General features: G+C 38.0%; 1 protein-coding gene across 11 annotated transcripts in view; it reads right to left on the bottom strand.

The window, feature by feature from the left end:
• NCKAP5 (NCK associated protein 5) overlaps window positions 1-18725 on the bottom strand; it is a 496578-nt gene that overhangs the window by 83071 nt on the left and 394782 nt on the right. For all 11 annotated transcript variants that reach the window (XM_061349572.1, XM_061349575.1, XM_061349574.1 and 8 more), the window contains 2 exons: window positions 18228-18266; window positions 11989-12108 (listed from right to left, as the gene is read on the bottom strand). In XM_061349572.1, coding sequence (XP_061205556.1) covers window positions 11989-12108; window positions 18228-18266 — 159 coding nt within the window. The remainder of the gene's footprint in view (window positions 1-11988; window positions 12109-18227; window positions 18267-18725) is intronic.

The raw sequence follows: 18725 nt of genomic DNA, 5'->3' as shown, positions 1-18725 counted from the left end.
TAGCACAGATGGGTGATAGCTGCTGCAAACCCTTTCCACAGCTGTCTGTACTCAGAAGAAGCTGTGCCGATATTTGATTAGGAATCTGTGCCCTTTTGAATCGATCATTTTTTCATGGTAGATAAAAGCAGGGCTTAGAAGGTATTATGCAGGAATTTGAAAAGGGGTCAGCTCCCAGTTTGGCACCAAATAAGTAGTCAAATTTTAAGAACACCTGAAAATCTGGTCCCATGTACATGAAGGACCAAAAGCCCTAAATTAAAGGTGAATTCCGCTTGTTATTCTGCCATGAACTCGTGTAGAGCTGAGAGTAACTATATTTCTAATTATTGTCAAGATTTCCTAAGGACCATTTAGGGGAATAAATTTAAATGAGCCTCTAAAATACAGTGCTAATCTCAGATTTATGTTCACATGTGAAATATCTGTAATGCACAGTAATTGAGCCTAGACCTGTGCCTGTATCTATGGTACAGGAAAAAGCATACAAGGTTTGTTTAGAGAAAAAAAAAAAAAGAGTTAATAGTAAGTAATGGAAAGTTAAAAAAAAAAAAAAAGTGGTTGAGCATTTCTGCTTTTAAAATATGACTGAATAAAAAAAATTAGGATCAAAACACTGCAAAATTTAGTAGTTCATCTCTGAAACTGTATACCAGAAAGATGAACTGAAGAGTGGCGTATATTTGAGAATTTTAAAGCACTGATATTAATTCAAGATGCCATTACTTGGTTTCCATACTTCTAATGCAGTAAGATGGAGTTTAATTCTTAATGTTGAAGATGCCCTTGTAATGCACACAGGACACAGACAAATCACTGCTCCTCCCTGCACCCAGACATCGGATAGTGAGTAATGAAACATGTCTTGTTCACATCCACAGGAAGAAATGATCAAGAATACAATCTAAAAATGCTAAAAATACAAAGAGACTCAAGTCTGTCAATATCACATTGTTAAAGATTTAATGACAAAGGGAAACTTTTCCTTTTAGCTTGTCCTTATCAAGAGAGATGCCCAGATGGTAATTCAAGAGTTAAGGCACTAATGGACTCTTCAGTTTCACTGAGCACCTACGTGCTGATTTTATCTTGCAATACAGTATTTCACATTCTCAGCGAAGTCAACAGAGATCTAGTCAATAGTGTCATGGCCTTTGGATGAGGATTTGAATCGTACCAGTATCCAAACTATCATTAAAGAAGACAGGTCATTTGGGAAACAAAGGAGAGCATTAGTAAAATTCAATAGTAAAAGATAAGGTCGGTTCAGTAGGTGTTTTATGAGTCATTATGAATACCATTTTATTCTAATTACATCCCCCTTCTTCTTTGTGCAATATCCATAGGAGTATACAAAACATAAAGTGTATCACAAGAAAATGAATTTTTTCATAACAGAAAATACCTAATGAGTAATCTTAAGTGCTAAAACCCACTTAGCATAATGTTAGTTTGATTGATTTGATGGAATGTGTAATTTAAAATTACCAGGAAATTACACTGACATGATATAATCTGAACAGCTTAAATGTTACCAAGCTTATTGGCACACCAATTTTAAGTAAAAGAGCTGTAATTCCATATTGCTTCATGTTTGAAGTGCCACTAAAATAACAGTATAACCCACAGTTATAAAGTAAAATGTAAACGAAGTCTTATATGTATTGAATGCGATAAAAGATGAAATTGATTCATTATCCATTTTTGTTTCAAATACATACTTTTGCATAGTTATCTTTCACTTCAGTTTCAAAATCTTAAGAAAACAAAAGTTAACTATATACTTAGCTCCATTAGTACAATAAGAAAATGATATATCCTTAATAATAATGGTTGTATTTCTACACCTCTTTAGAATTTCAATAGATTCCCACTTACTGCAACAAGAAGTAGTCCTCTAGATCTCTGAATCATTCAATTATATGCATTTTTTGTTATTTCATTTGGGAGTTACAGAGTGTGAAATATGCACCATGATGAGAAATCAATTATCTAGCACACCTGTGGTCTGCACATATTATATTTAAGCAGGGCATGCACTGGCTACTGTTTTATTCCACTGTGAAATCCAAACTGGGAAGGCTTCAAAAGTTGACCTGATAAGATGAACTTGCCCTTTTATATGTAGCACTTGGCTTGTACTTACCACATCACATACTGGATAACATTAGAACAAAGCCATGCTAATTTTTGCTATCCAAATGTCAATGAGAAAGATTTTTTTATTTAGAAAGGAAACCTCAATGAATGACCCTTGACGTGCTGTGGTACAGAATAACCCTTTGGCTAGTTTGGGTGAGGTGTTCTGGTTCTACCTCATCCCAGCTTCCTGTGTCCCTTTTCACTGGCAGAGTGTGAGTCTGAAAAATCTTTGACTGGGGTAAGCATTACTAAACAACAACTGAAAACATCGGTGTGTTATCAGCATTGTTCTCTGACCAGAGCCAAAAACACATCACTGGACCAGCTGCTAAGAAGAAAAATAACTGTTACAGCTGAGCCCAGGACACTTAAATACACCAAATATATATATATATACAAACTTCAAACCTAAATACACACCAGACAAAAAAATGGATCTGTTGGTCATAAAAGACAAACAGAGCAGGCTGAAATAGCATCCAACAGGTTAAGCACTGTTACAGGTTAAATTTAACTTCATGGAATAAAAAACCCATATCTTTTTAACACTTACTGTAAGTTTGAAGCACAGGGCAATTTTGGAAAGGAATATAGCAATACAATTTTGTATTGTGGAATTCCTTTTTTCTTCCATTTATTCTGATACTGAATGTACACAATAATAGGAAAAACCATGAAAAACATTCTTGTACTTAATGACTCTGCCCCTATACTTGCTTAGGGCTTCAAATATCATATTGGATTCCAGTCATTCTGTGTATCATCACTGAAAATAAAAATCTATGCATAAAATAAAGAGAAATCTATGGTTCACACAGTGTCAGCTGCATATTTTTCTTTGTCTAAAACCAAAAAGGCAGTAAAATCTTACTTTTGTTGTTAAGGCCTGTCACATCAGTATAGCCTCAAGGTTTCCTTGACAGATGCTTACACTAAAAAACTGTTTTTGCTCTTCAGAAAAAAACATCTATATATTTCTTCAAAACTTAAAAATAAAAAAATTACTGCTTGTCCTCAGTCAAAATCATTCATAAAAGCTTCACCAAAGATCATCTGTGGCTTTCCCAAAGATTATTTGCTCATTTGATTTACTGTTTTTGGTTATCACTTTAGCAATTTATCATGGGGATAATGGAAAAAGCTCATTTTAAATTTGCTATCTAAAAATATATATATTTAAATTGTATCACAAAATGGTCAAGGCCAGGTTGAAAGGGGCTTTGAGCAACCTGGTCTAGTGGGAGATGTCCCTGTCCATGTCGGGGGGCTGGAACTAAATGATCTCTACGGTCCCTTCCAACACAAACCATTCTATAATTCTATGATTCTGATATGGAAAGCCTTTCAGTGCGCTTCTTGGGAACCTCTCAAGACTAGTTGAAGTACTTGGACATTAGAAATTCTAGCAGTTGGGAGTAAATTTCTCTTAAAAGCATTATCATTCTCATCAGATATGTATTTCCAGTGAGCTTTAGTTTTCTTTTTGTTTGAGAGCAAATTGGTAGGAATTTAGGTACTGAAATAAGGGACAACAGTCTGCCAAGAAAGAAAATAAACAAAACACAAATTGTAGATGGAGGAGGCCTATCAGGTCAGTTGATCTAACTCCCTCATAATAAAATACCGTTCTCCACTGAACCTCTAGCTGTTCTAATTGTTCTTTGTTTTTCTTTAGTTTTAAATGTTGTGAAGGATACAGCCCTACCTCTCCTCTTACATACCACACCACAGTATAGAAGATTTTTTGTGATGTTATTTTGTCAGCCTGGATTAGGCTTAGATCCAGCAAATAATTTTAGCAAATGTTTTATTTTAAGAATGAAAGTTTTACGCTTTCGTCAGTGAGAAAAGAGCATGCTTGGATTCACTGTGTTAGAGAATGGTGTCCTTCAGGGACCAGAAAAGCCATCTCAGCTACTTGACTCAAGGGATCTCACAAAGCTTCTTGGCCATCTACACACCATGGCTGTGATTTACACATAAGTCACTGTGACTAGAGATGGCCCATAGAGAGCCACTGTGGCAGATGATATCCAATGATTCTCAGTGCTCTTCTAAACATCTGCCTATCTCAGGTCCTCCGTCCAGAGCTGGCTGGGTATCAGATATCCAGTCTAATTCCTTCAGGTATTATGTTGCTGCTGTTCATTCAGAACTAGGTCATATGTCTTAGGGAGATCAGATGAAATTTCTTTGGAGGGAGGATGTTTCCTTTCTTTCTCTCATCACTGACTTTGGTCACCTGTTCGTCTAACCAGTAGGCTTTCATGAATACTTGAATTCTGCATTATTTTCTCAGCACATAACTGGAGCTGCAAACATGGCAATTAAGAAATACTGTTGATAATGTATTATTACACACTGATGATGTAAACTGAGATCAAGTACAGAGATTCAAAGCTTTGTATTTCTGTCAGTTATTATTGGTAAATGAGGACATGACAGAAATAGAAAGCAGGTACCAGTTTACTGGGATAATGCAAGACTAAAAATTATGACATTGGCATCTTCACATAAGAAATATTCCTTTAATTCGTTCTTGAAAGTCTCAAAAATCTTTAAGCGTTCTTTACTAAGCCACTGTCTAATCCTGTGTTATCTCCTGAGATACACAGAAGTATTCTTATCATTTTACACTGCTACAAGACTGGATGCTCTTTCTTGGGACAGGATCTTCATGACAGCAATTGTGCACCCTTGGTAACCTTGAGCTAGAGAAAGCACTGCAGCAGGGCTGTGGTATGAAATATTTTGAGAACTGCAAATGGTGTAAAAAACACCACCTCACTCCTTAGTGGGTGTTCTACTGGCAATGCAATTCTTGGATAAAGCTTAATGTACTAGTTTAAACTTAATGTATGTCAAACCTGCTTTAGATTTATGTGATTACCTTTTTGTATGTTGATAAAGTCATAGAATCATAGAATAGTTAGGGTTGGAAAGGACCTTAAGATCATCAAGTTCCAACCCCCTTGCCATGGCCAGGGACACCTCACTCTAAACCATATCACCCGAGGCCTCGTCCAACCTGGCCTTGAACACTGCCAGGGATGGAGCATTCACAACCTCCTTGGGCAACCTATTCCAGTGCCTCACCACCCTAACAGGAAAGAATTTCCTCCTTATATCCAATCTAAACTTCCCCTGTTTAAGTTTTAACCCATTACCCCTTGTCCTTGAGATTGAGGTAGCTTTTAAGAAGTTTTCCAGTACTGCTGCAACAATTAGCAGATCTGAGATTAATTTTTCCTTCAAGCCACCAGTCCCGATTTCTGAGAAAGTAAATATCACTACAGATAGATACTGCCACATCTGATTTATATGTTTACTGAGAAGGAAAAGACAGTTTTTTCTGAAACTGGAACTTTTCAGAAGCTTTGCAGATGAGAGCACCCTGACAATCTGACGGATACAAAAGAACAAATATGAAGTAAGAAAATAAGCAGGTCAACTGCAGGAGTTTCAAAACTTTAAATACAATTTGCTGATCTTGGTCTCAAGTCTGCCTGCTCTCTGAAGAGCCTGGAGGCACAAGGCAGGAGTAGTAGCTGGCTTCTGTGAGATGGGAATTACACTGCTGCTCAGTGTATAATGATTCAGTTACTGAAATATACTTTGGACTGCTGACAAACTGTTTTCTAATAGTGTGCGAAGATCTTTAGCTTTAATTTCAAACCCTCAAAAACCTACTTTCTGAAATACTTAAATATTTAATCTATCTGCTGTAAATGCAACTTCACTTTTAACCTCTGCATTCAGACATCATCATACCTAATGATGTCTGAACCAGAGGTCAGACTCAGACTCTGAGGCTAGGTATTCCATCTCCTTTTATCAGATTTTAGGGCAATTAATTGCCTTCTTTTTCATCCCATATATTATAATGTCACTGGTGCAATTCACCCCTTTCTGCTAAGATGTACAACAATTTCCATCAAAGCACATACAGCTGTACTCTGTCTTGTATGTCAGGACATACTTGTCAGGTTATTAAAAAAGCTAATATCAATGCAGTCATAACAAGTAGTTATTATTTAAATTGACCTGAGAATTCATTGGACTGTGCTGTAGCATTCTAGAAAAACTTTTAAACATAACATTAAACAATGAGGATGGTCCATGAGTACTAAATGAAACTAATCTAGCCAGAGAAACAAACAAGAAAACAGATGCTTGAAGAGTCCTACCTGCTTTGTTCTGGGATTGCTAAAGTAGAATTTTTATGATGGAAACAAAATGGCAATGAAAATATAGTTTAGGATCAGAGGTACTGTAAATCTTATGACTAGAAATATTATTTTGTTACTTTCTCAACTAGGAAATTTTTATAACTTATTTAATCAAATAAATCAACTCAATAAATGTTGCTATTTAGTGTAATAGAATAATAGAATAGTTAGTGCTCAAAAGGACCTTAAAATCATGCAGTTCCAACCCCCCTGCCATGGGCAGGGACACCTCACACAAAATCATGTCACCCAAGGCTCTGTCCAAACTGGCCTTAAACACTGCCAGGGATGGAGCATTCACAACTTCCCTGGAGAACCTGTTCCACTGCCTCACCACCCCTACAGTAAAAACTTTCCTCCTTACATCCAATCTAAACTTTACCTGTACAAGTTTTAACCCATTACCTCTTGTCCGTCATTACAGTCCCTAATGAAGAGTCCCTCCCCAGCATCCTTATAGGCCCCCTTCATATACTGGAAGGCTGCTATGAGGTCTCCACGCAGCCTTCTCTTCTCCAGGCTGAACAGCCCCAACTTTCTCAGCCTATCTTCATATGGGAGGTGCTCCAGCCCCCTCATCATCCACATGTTCCACCTCTGGACTTGTTCCAACAGTTCCATGTCCTTTTTATGTTGAGGACACCAGAACTGCACAAAATACTCCAAGTGAGGTCTCACGAGAGCAGAGTAGAGGGGCAGGATCACCTCCTTTGACCTGCTGGTCACGCTCCTTTTGATGCAGCCCAGGATACGCTTGCCTTTCTGGGCTGCAAGTGCACACTGTAGCCGGCTCATGTTCAGTTCCTCATTGACCAACACCCCCAAGTCCTTCTTCACAGGGCTGCTCTGAATCTCTTCTCTGACCAGCCTGTACCTGTGCCTGGGATTGCTCCGACCCAGGTGTAGGACCTTGCACTTGGCATGGTTAAACTTCATGAGGTTGGCATCAGCCCACCTCACAAGTGTGTCAAGGTCCCTCTGGATGGCATTCCTTCCCTCCAGCATATCAGTCGAACCACACAGCTTGGTGCCATCAGCATACTTGCTGAGGTTGCACTCAATCTCACTGTCCATGTCAGCGACCAAGTTGTTGAACAAGACCGGTCCCAAAACCGATCCCCGAGGGACACCACTCGTTACTGGTCTCCAGCCAGACACTGAGCCATTGATCACAACTCTTTGTGTGCGGCCATCCAGCCAGTTCTTTATCCACCGAGTGGTCCATTCATCAAGTTGATGTATCTCCAATTTAGAGACAAGGATGTCATGTGGGATAGTGTCAAAGGCTTTGCACAAGTCCAGGGAGATGACATCAACTGCTCTACCCCTGTCCATCAGTTCTGTAGCCCCATCACAGAAGGCCATCAAATTGGCCAGGCAGGATTCCCCCTTAGTGAAGCCATGCTGGCTGTCACAAAGCACCTTGTTGTTTTTCATGTGCCTTAGAGCATGCCTTCCAGGAGAATCGGCTCCAAGATTTTGCCAGGCACAGAGGTGAGACTGACTGCTCTGTAATTGCCCGGGTCATCCATTTTCCCCTTCTTGAAAACAGGGGTTATATTTCCCTTTTTCCAGTCAGCGGGAACCTCACCTGACTGCCATGATTTTTCAAATATGATGGCCAGCGGCTTAGTAACTTCATTTGCCAGCTCCTTCAGGATCCGTGGATGGATTTCATCAGCTCCCATGGACTTGTGCATGTTCAGGTTCTTAAGATGGTCTGAAACCAGATCCTCTCCTACAGTGGGCCTAAGGTCTTCTTTACTTGCTACTTTTTAGAACCTTTCACTAATGGTTCCTCACATGCTTTAAAAAAAGTCTGCAACAACAGCTTTCTGAGTGAAAAGTTAAAGCAAGACATCATCCATGGGAACAATTCAGGTAACAAACATGTTGAATTTATGTAAACAGAGACACAAAATATAAACAAATTATGGTGATATCTATGAGAACACAAACCCTGACTCCTGTTATCATTAGTAACTTCCTACAAGTCACCATTGTTGTAATAGGATATGTAGCATCAGAAACAGGTTCAATGTCATTAGTTATATTTTCAAATATGAGTAAAAAGAGGGCTAACAAGGAGAAAGATCTGTGAAAAGATCTGACTCAAGACTGCGCAGTCAATACCCAACAACAAAACAAGTCTGCAAAATGCCATAGTTAAGAAATGGAAGAGCACTGTAATTTGGTGATTTCAGTAAAGTTTCCCTGAGGAAAACAGTACATCATTTAGGAAAATGAGGCAAAGACAGAAATATAGTGATATTGACATATGCATTTAAAAATAATTCATAGCTGCTGTACATGGGCAAAGCAGAAGTGCTAAGTTTCATTTAAGACTTTTTACTCCTACTCTTGTATCTTCTCTTTGGATTTTCTTATCCCTTCAGCAACTGTCTGTATATCACCTCCACAGATTTCTCTCTTCACTTCCAATCAGTTTTGCTGTACTCAAATTTAAATCTTAGTCTGTCTATTATTCCCAACTATTTCTCCCACTTGCAGATGAAATACAAGGTGGCTCACTGAAATGGAGCTCCCAGTTTTCTTTCCCAAACCCCTCTTTCTATGACAGGCAGAATTTAATCAATTTTTAGCAACCACATTCAAATATGAAGGCTGCTTTGCCAGAATCTACCCTTCTGTGCTAGCTTTTAACTAAGACTATTGCTCTTCCTCAGATGGTGCTGAGACAGAAACACTTTTCCTTGGCTTCGACATTTTAAGAAAGCTGCTTCAGAGAGAAGATTGCCTGAATAAATTTTTTATATATTTTTTTTTAAAGAGGTGATCTGGCTCCTCCTTATTTATCTACCCTAATACTGCCTCTGTAAATCACACACTTCAGCTAGAAAGAATGTCCCTGGAAAGATAGGGTAGCTCTTAAAATTGTCTACAATATCAAAGAGGTGACAAAAAAAAGCCCAAGTTATCTTTTTCTCCACCTTACATTTTGCAGAGACTGCATTACTTAATCTTTTCATGACAGAAATGACATATCCTGTTTCACTCCCTACAAGCAGTAAGCGCACCAAAATTTCTAGTAGTAAAGAACTTACATGGAATCACAGAATGGTTTGGGTTGGAAAGGACTTTAGGATCATCTAGTTCCAACCTCCCTGCCATGGACAGGGACACCTCCCACTAAACCATGTCATCCAAGGCTGTGTCCAGCCTGGCCTTGAACGCTGCCAAGGATGGAGCACTTATCACTTCGGGGAAGCGGTTCCAGTGCCTCACCACCTTCACAGTGAAGAACTTCTTCCTTATATCTAACCACGACAATATACATAATCACACGTCTCAAGAAAATACACATATTTCACTTAAAACATTATTAGACCCTTCAATTCCCTAAGTACTTAAGCTTCTTGTAAATGCATGAAAATGTAATACTTTTAATAACATTTTCACAGCAGCAGTCATGAACACCTTACTACATGTGCTTTCTTTGTTATTGTTTTTGGTTTTAAATTGGTAGTAACAAGATTTCCTTTTGAATTGTGTGAGAAGCATGAGTTAAAACAATACAGTGATATTAGTCCGGTACACAGGTCATTACCCTGCAGTCAAATTCAAAATACTGGTATCATTCTTTTCATTGAAAAAAATATGAATAATTTGATTCCTAAGAAGACAAATGAATCATGTGGTATTTGTTCAAAATCAAATATACAAAAAAAAATACAAGTCTTCTAATGTCAATTACAGAATAATTCGATGGTAACAGACAACCAAATCACGGAGTCGACATGCAGAAAAAGCAACTGGTATTATCTTTTTTTTTTTAGCTTGCACCCTCTTCTACAGCATTCTTCAAAAATCTGTAGTTGTACTGAGGGTGAATACTCCTAGGATGAGATCAGCATTAAATCAAATTGAACTGTACTGTATCAGACAGTACCAGAAAGGTGAAATTAACACCATGTGTCATGCCTGTCCCTCCTCCCAGTTAGCAGTATTTGCCCATTCACTTTGATTAGGGTCATGCTCTAACAGGAATGTCCTTAACCATATATTTAGTACTCTTCTGTAGAGCAACAGATTAAAAAAAAGTATTTAGCTATTGCTCTAAATCTGGTATGTATGCATTTCCAAAAAGACATAATACAAACAGTGCTTCAAATGTATGCAAGCACACAACAGTATTTGCTTACTTTCAGTCCTAAGGAAACACCCTTCTCCAGATTTTACATCTCAGACTGCAAGATTACAGACTATATACTATTTATTCAAGTCTGGAGTACAGTCAGAGGATAAACAAGGTTCTGGAAACTCACAGATTTACCGGGGTTTTTTATTCGTCTGGTTTTTGTTGGTTTGGGTTTTTGTCTGCTTTTTTTTTTTTGTGTGTGTTTTTTTTTTTTTTTGGTGGGGGAGGGTAATTACATATGAAGTGTTTTAACAGCTAGGGCAAGGGAGAAGCAATTAGAAGAGAGAGAGTCCTGATCTAGCAATACCTATATCAACACAAAATAAACAGACAGAACAAGAACCTGAGGATAACACAAGAACCCAAATCCCTGTGATGGTAACCTAGCCTCACTCTGCCCAAGCTTCAGTTCTGCAGCATGCAAGTATAGCTGTTTGCCACTCCTGGGACTCCCTTGACTTTAAGCACCAGTTGGTGAGGAGATCACGCTTCCTCAATAAAAAGCATGAGCTGATGAGAGTTAACAGCCCTCAGCTGTTTAGCAACAGTGCAAGGGTCAAATTTTATGTCGAGATACACATGCACAGCATCATAGAATTTAGGTAAGATATGCATAGTTATTTAACATCACTTAACTATCTGACTCCTCCAAAATGAATGTTTCGGGGTTTTTTTGTTTTGTTTTGTTTTGGTTTTTTTAATAAGAAATAACATAGATTGCTAAACCCAGAATTTGTCATGTTGTTAGAAACTTGCAAAGTTTTAAAAAAAATCCTCATTTATTGTTCTAGCTCATGGTCAGGTTTGTTGGAACTTCTGCAAAGCAATTCTACTTCTACAAAAGAATGACAAAGCGATTGATGCATTCACAGTAATGGACTTTGCCAAATGAAAAGAGATACTGAAACGTGTCTTATTCCAGAATGGCAAAGGAGTGGGAGATGGGTCAATTGGTTTCTCAGCTATATCCTTCCATAAAACATTTGAAAAAAAAAATCACTCTGGGTCTGTGAAGATGTACTTAAGTCCTTGTAAGTAAGCTGAAACCAGGAAAGTAATACATATGGCAAAAGTTAAATATATGGGCTGTCTTCTCACAGGAAATTACACTGCTCACCATCAAGCTGAATGCTGAAAGAATCAGAGCTTCTCCCCTACAGAGGGATAATGAACCCATATAATTCCATTTATCATAGTGAAAAAAACACTTAAAAAGGAAGTTACTTTGCAGGTGTGCTCCTCTCCCCATTTGCATCTAATATGTAGTCATAGCTTATTGGTGTACACTTGCAGTTTCAGTGGTATCAGATTATAGATAACAGATATTCTTCCAAAATATTAAATCTATCAACTGCCATTTCCTGCTTACTGACATAACCTTAAAATGAAGAAAAATATTTTATAATTGTAAGAAATACAAAGCTCATAGTTTGCTTTTTGCAAATTGCCATCTCCTACCTGAAGAAGGAGGTCAGAAGCTGGCTTGACTTTCTGCTGGAAAAGCACACTTAACGTTTGATTCTGTTGTTCCAAATCAAAAACTCTCATTTTCAGCTTTATACATTCCTCCCTCAAATCCTGTGGCAGAAGGGAAAATAGGATTTTAGAAAGCAGGTAACAGAAGCACTTATAAAGCTCTAAGTAATGTGAGATGCTAAGCAGAAATACACATAGAACTTTTAAAACAGTATGAATTAGAAAAATGTCCTACTTCATTTTCTCTGGTTGTTTGATCATCATGGGACAAGATTAAAAAAATCTTGTAATGAGAAACAGTAGTTACCTGACACATCCATTTGGAGTTTTCTGTTAGTATAAAAAGTGACTTTGCTAGCAATATGTTTCATTTTGCAGCCAATGCAAAGCAGAAGCAGCAATTAAAGTAAGAATATTGTAATAAAGCACAAGCTAAGGAAAAAAAGTGTAAACTGTACCAAACCAGGAAGAAGTTCAAAGTGGTACTGTGCCTTCAAGGTATTCTTCAGAAGTCTGATCCCCTGGAATAACTGAGTCAGCATTGCTGGATGGCATATTGTGTATGGTCTGTTTCTTCCCCACTGTAACTTGCCACAGTAGAGCTACACTGTAGGCCATAGTAAGATGTTTATGCACCAGGCATGTGTGGCAATATGATCCTGTATGAGATTTCCAACATGAGGTACCAAAAAAACCTTAAAATAGGCCATTAGAGAGTCTCTGAATCTTAAGGCGCATGACATTACTGTCAAAACTGAAAGATGCAGGTCTTTTAGCATCATCATGAACAAGCCACTAATGGTTTCTGGGTACAGGAAATTATCTATCTATCTATCTATCTATCTATCTGTCTATTTATCTACCTACCTATTTATCCATCTATCTACCTACCTACCTTCAATGTAAGACCTGCTTTTCCTGGCCAGTTGAAGGAATACACACTTCTATCAGAAAGATGATTTTGGAGAGAGGATTTTAGCCAATTTGTGAAGTTTTCCATTTTGAGGTGTGAGAGCTTCATAAATCAGAAAAAGCAATCTCCTTAGAGAGCTCACATACAAAAATAAAAAAAGGTGTGGCCATACCCAGCTTTATTAAAAAACAAACAAACAAAAAAGCAACCAAAAAAAAACCCCAACCACCTTCCAAATACTTCCCCATATTCATTTAAATTTACAACTGTTGCTGCCTTTTGGTATTGCCTAGTTGGTAATAATTTCCACCACATGAAGGTGGAGAAACAAGCCTCTAGATCCCCACATGCTGTTCTGTCAATACCACTATCAACATTATGACCTGGCTTTATGAGAAAACAACTCAGAGGAGGAAATTATAGTCAGATGTAGCTTAAATTCTTGCCTACAGTTGCTCTGGTCTCTGCTCTAACCAGTACTGAGGTTATAAGAGGTAAACACACAACAAAATAAGCTTGAGACTTTCAGGAAATTGTAAACATCTCTTTATGCATATAGTATGCATCAGATTTTATGATGCTATTGGATGAATGCAGTTATGTTCCCTTGATAGTTTCTTAATATTTGTTTTAGGTAGCAGCCAAATGGCTATTCAAATAAAATTGCTAGAGCCTTCCAACATGACCCCCCAAAAAACTTGGGTTTAATGTTTTGTAAAGGCCTAAAGCTTTGATTTCTGTCATTGAGACCTCTTCTCTCTGGCCTTGCACAAGGTAATCTCTATTAGGAAACTGCAAGCATGAAGACCCAGCATTATCTCCCTTTCACAAATAATCAGGGAATTTAAAACAGAGCCTTAGCTGTTACAACCATGTTTAACATTTTTAAACACTACCAAGTGCACTGAGAAGGAAAAATTATTAACAGAAATTAAAAATGTATAAAAAAGTTAAATCTTAGCAATGCCTCTGCTCCAAACTTTCCCATCTTGCAGTTTTAGAACCGTAAGATCTATGTTTCAAACTTTAGACTTTCTGTAAAAAGTGAAACATACGATAGTAGATTACTCACCCAGATGCTATAAACTGTGCCAATGGTAATGCCGCATATAGCCCAGAGGAGAAATAAGGCACATAAAGGTAGCAGCATTCTGGTAAAATAAACTCTGAGTTTAGAATTCTGAAGTCCTAAAATTACCAATTAATGCAACAACCAAATGCCTGAAGCATAGAATTCCTCCCCTGTGGGCAAAACAACCAGATATTTAAGATAGTAATCTCCCAAATATCTAAGGTATTCCTATGGTTTCACTAAAGTAATACCCAAGCATCTCTCTATCCTTCCTTTTTCCCTTCAGTATGAGACTCACTTTTCTCCAAATCGTGATTCAATGCCCTCATTAGAGGCTCCAGAAACACACTGCTCTTCCTCTGAAGTTGCTTCTTCTAAGACTTAATTAACGTCTTTTTTATTTCATTAATGAAAATGAAGAAGAAATAACTTTCATACAGAAACCAGAGTAAAAAAGTATTCTCTCCAATATACTCCTGTGGAGGGGGGCAATATGCAAAGAACAGATACACAGACCACAAAACGAATTCATTAAGTGGAATAACTCAAATTTCAAACTGCTTATCCAGGTCTTACATGACGGGAGAGAGGAAATTACAAATTCAGCTCCAGGACTCCCAACATCTCATGATGTAAGAAGTCTTTGGATGGAAGGAGAAAGAATGGATACTTCCAGTAAGCATCAGAGCACACAGGTTTCCCTGAAATAATTTTATTTGGTTTCTGACTTATTAGACTTCCTAGAGATAAAATTTTCTATTAGTAAGTGGCAGAAAATCTATATAATTTTGCTATGTAGAATTGTGCAATTTTGCTCTATGGCCAATTCAGCACAAATCTCAATTAAATATAGTTTTTCCCATAGCTACAGTAAAAAAAAAAAAAAAAAAAGGGAAAAAAAAAAGCCTCTCCTATTAGAGAAATTTTATCCATATTATAACAAATTATATACTTGAAGAGTGCACATTTAAGAATGTAATTCCATTTCAAGGTTTCAGTGACATTGATATATCACTCAAGCTTTGCTCACTCAATTTGTGTCACCAGAATCTCTCAGTGGAATCACAGTCTTTCCACATACCAGCGAGTACACAGTGCTTTATTCGTTACATTACAGCATTTACTTAATTTAAACAAAAATTAGTCCTTGAGGGATAATTTCAAATTCACAGCAAAGCCTACACAGTACCCATTACTGTACAAAATCACTCTTCTCCATTTTTTGAAAGCTCTCGGCTTTTCTTCATGTCTCACTATGCCCCAGAGGTGTGTTATCTCACTGTGGCATGACTGGATCTGTCTTACTGCTTAGCTGTGCAACGATAGATTTATCTGTTTACTACTTACTACTTGGATTCCAGTATCTAGCTATTTGGGACTGGTGTGAGGAGTCCAATTTCCTTTTTATTGTATGCTATTGTGTTTCTGTCTTTTCTTATAAAAGGACTTGTATGAATGGTGTCAGGAGCACGCTAACAGTTAATATTCATTAGCATTTAGAAAAGTACCCTCTTTCCTCTTTCTATGGATATTAAATTAGCTGTTATTACTCAGTAATGGGTAAGCAGCTGCTAAATCCCATCAATACAAAGTAACTCACTTTATTAAATGTATTCAAATCTGTTTTTATTGTATCCATATGAACTCCTTGGTGCCTATGTGTTTGGGAGGATTCATTACTGAGAAACTATGTAGTCATCAGAATGTCTGATGCCTTTATGAAGGGACTCAGGAAGCTCCTGTCTTCATTTGGAAAACAACCACAATATTCCCAAACTAGAGATTAATATATTGAGATTAACCCTCTGCTAAACATTTAATTACGTATGGTTTTATATTACAAAATGAGGATGAGGTTTTTATTATATTAGCATGAGAAAACACTTCCATTTAAGCTGAACTGAAACACAGATCTAGAAGTTTTTAAAAAATAGCTGAAGTTACATTTCTAAAAGGTGTTACAGCAATAGCTCTGCAGGCTGCAGTCTGATGATACACATAGTATGTACAGTATACTGAGTATACACAGTACAGAAGAGTAATACAGCACAGATAGCAACAGTGAAAGCTTCCCCGTGTGTTGTGATTTGCACAAATCACCTCCAAGCTACAGTACTTCCAATTCCTGTATAGCAGTATCCCTTCTCTAGACTAAAAGGCTTTGTTGTGCAGCAAAAAAACCCCGTGGGATTAAAAAAAGATACTTTCAACCCTAAACTGTGGTAACAGCTGTGTGGCTGTTTTGTGGCCACAGCTGTCAAGTGATGAGATTTAGGGAACATTATTACTTCTGGATTCCTAATGCTAGCTTGGGCCATAGGAATTTATTATCTATATAATGGGCAACTATACCCTCCAGAGTCTTGCATCACTCACCTACAGGTCACTTAGACATCTTTGTCTTCAGGGCAGGATACCTAAGAGCAGACCTAACATGGCCAGAACATCTCCCTCAGCATCTTTTAATCCATCCAGAATGTCAGAAAATTGATTCATAAAAAATCTGCCCAGTAAGGGCTTTAGAAGGGCCTTCTCCCTGATTTGTAGACGGCCCAATGCAACCTTCTGCACCTATTTACCATTCAGTTAGATGCAGATCGTTATGGATGCAGATGTTTGTCTATTCTGCTGTCAGTGCACACTCCCCAAATGTAGGAGTTTAGTTGGCAGAGTTCAAGGTCATCTTGTTCAGGTCTGAGCCATTCAGCAGCCACCTTGCAGCTACACTTGCACTCAGACTCCTGTCTGCTTGATCCTGAGCTGCATCCTGATCCCTGGGTTTGGTTTTGCTCAGCAGACCTGCCTCCTCCCTATAGACTTCCCCAGTAAACACAGGACCGAGGCTGACCCTGATCACTGCCTCCAGGCCTGACCCTCACAGTTGGTGCTCAGCTTCCTGCCTGCCCTGCTGTCACCCTCAGTCCCTGATTGTCCCTTTTATGGGGGGCATTCTGAACGATGCTCCTCTGTTCTAAATGGTGTCCACAGTGGAGGCTTTTGGGCATATAGCAGATGTCTTTTACTATCTTGACTTGGTGTTTCTTGCTGCATTTTAAGAACATTATTTCTTGTCCTGTCATTCAGTGCAGACAAAACAATTTATACTCTTCTTTGCACTATCTGTACTAAAAGATTGTATTTATGTCTCTTTCAGACTTGTCTTTTTAAAGCTAAATGATCCAAAGCATTATTAAGAATGCCATATTTATCAAGTGGTCTAGATCTCACAAAGGATATTTCATGAATATCTCAAGGTTCATAGCTTATTATTACAGATCTTTATGAGATTTTGTTTGTTTCCCCCACCTCCTCCTCCCAAATGAAATCATGGAATCATGGTCAACTCAAAGAGCACTTTTCTACCAGTCACTCCCTCCCCTCTGTAGGCAGCTGATTATTTGTTTAACTTGCTACGCTCCCTGTTTAACCTCATCTTACTTCCCCCTCCCCCCCCACCCATCACTTCTTCATTTTAGGAAGTTAATTTTTAATTTTACTCCTCCAACTAGGTTTTAGGTGAAACAACCATACTTCATATCCAGCCATGCGGAGTGTGAATGGAAACTTCAGACATGACTTAATCCAGAACAGATCTTTAGAGAACGCATAGTGGCATCTTTTCATTTTGCCAGGTTTGCAATCACTCTGCAAGAGTTTTGCCTGTGTAGTACTTCCTTTGCTTTGCCAGGAGAATGCAGCAGGAGGACATCAAAAGGTTTTCTAAGACTAAATGCACGTTCCCTATTGCTGGTCACTGGCCCACAAGCAGAGTAGCTGAATCCCCATTCTATTCACAGAGCCTCCTCTTTCACTCAGGGAAGCACAGACCCACACTGGGAAGTCTTTCCTTCCACTGAATGTAAGTGAGCAGCATGCCAGCTATTGACATGCACTGTAATTTGTTTGTTGGACATTCCACAGGAATGAACTGTGGGAGTGACGTAACTCATTATGGATAAGGAATGGGAAAATCACCACCTGGAGGGCGAATTTTCAGATGCTATTGTGTCAATATAGATGAACAATAGATAAGATTGTAAGATATACAGTCTTACAGATTTTTATTCACTTGGATTACAAAAAACTTTACTTTCTGTCTGACATGTGGCAGCCTTGGTAATTAAATGTGTGAACATAGTTTTAAAAAACGTATGCTATACAAGAATATATCTGTCAAATGAAAAATGAACATCTGCGAGCTTTAAGTTATACCATAATACTCAAACCACAACTTACCTTTTGAGTAAGTAGAGCCTGAACAACCTGATTAGCTACCTGAAATAAATAAATAAAATGGTGTAAGTATGTTATTCTGGTGTTTATGCACAGTAATACCTTCTTCTGTGGCTTTACACTCTGCTTTCTATCTACAACAACTACCACTATCTAAACCACACTGTTATTTACTAGTATTTTCATCAGATAATACTAGTAGGAATACATGAAATACACATTAACTACCTCTGTCCTAGTCCTCATTATAAACAAACATGTATCAATTGCAGTATGACACGATGGACATTTGGTTAACTTCTCTCATCTCATCTTTGGACTTTCACAGTTGAATATGCAGCTGGTGTGCATCAGCACGGATTTACTGTATTCACTAGAGCTGATTTTTACCATCCGAGGATGGAGCCCTGAATGTTTTCATGGAGTTTAATTGTTTCTTGATTCAATATTGACAAAATGGTACATCTACCATGACAAGCAGAAACCATGAAGTGCTACTGA

Source organism: Neopsephotus bourkii, unplaced genomic scaffold (assembly GCF_033783945.1).
Source record: "Neopsephotus bourkii isolate Nb327-2 ecotype Australia unplaced genomic scaffold, CSIRO-AGI_Nbou_v1 NB_450, whole genome shotgun sequence".
NCBI lineage: Eukaryota > Metazoa > Chordata > Aves > Psittaciformes > Psittacidae > Neopsephotus > Neopsephotus bourkii.
Note: the sequence above shows the minus strand (reverse complement) of the source record. Positions and strands in the feature narration are given on the sequence as shown.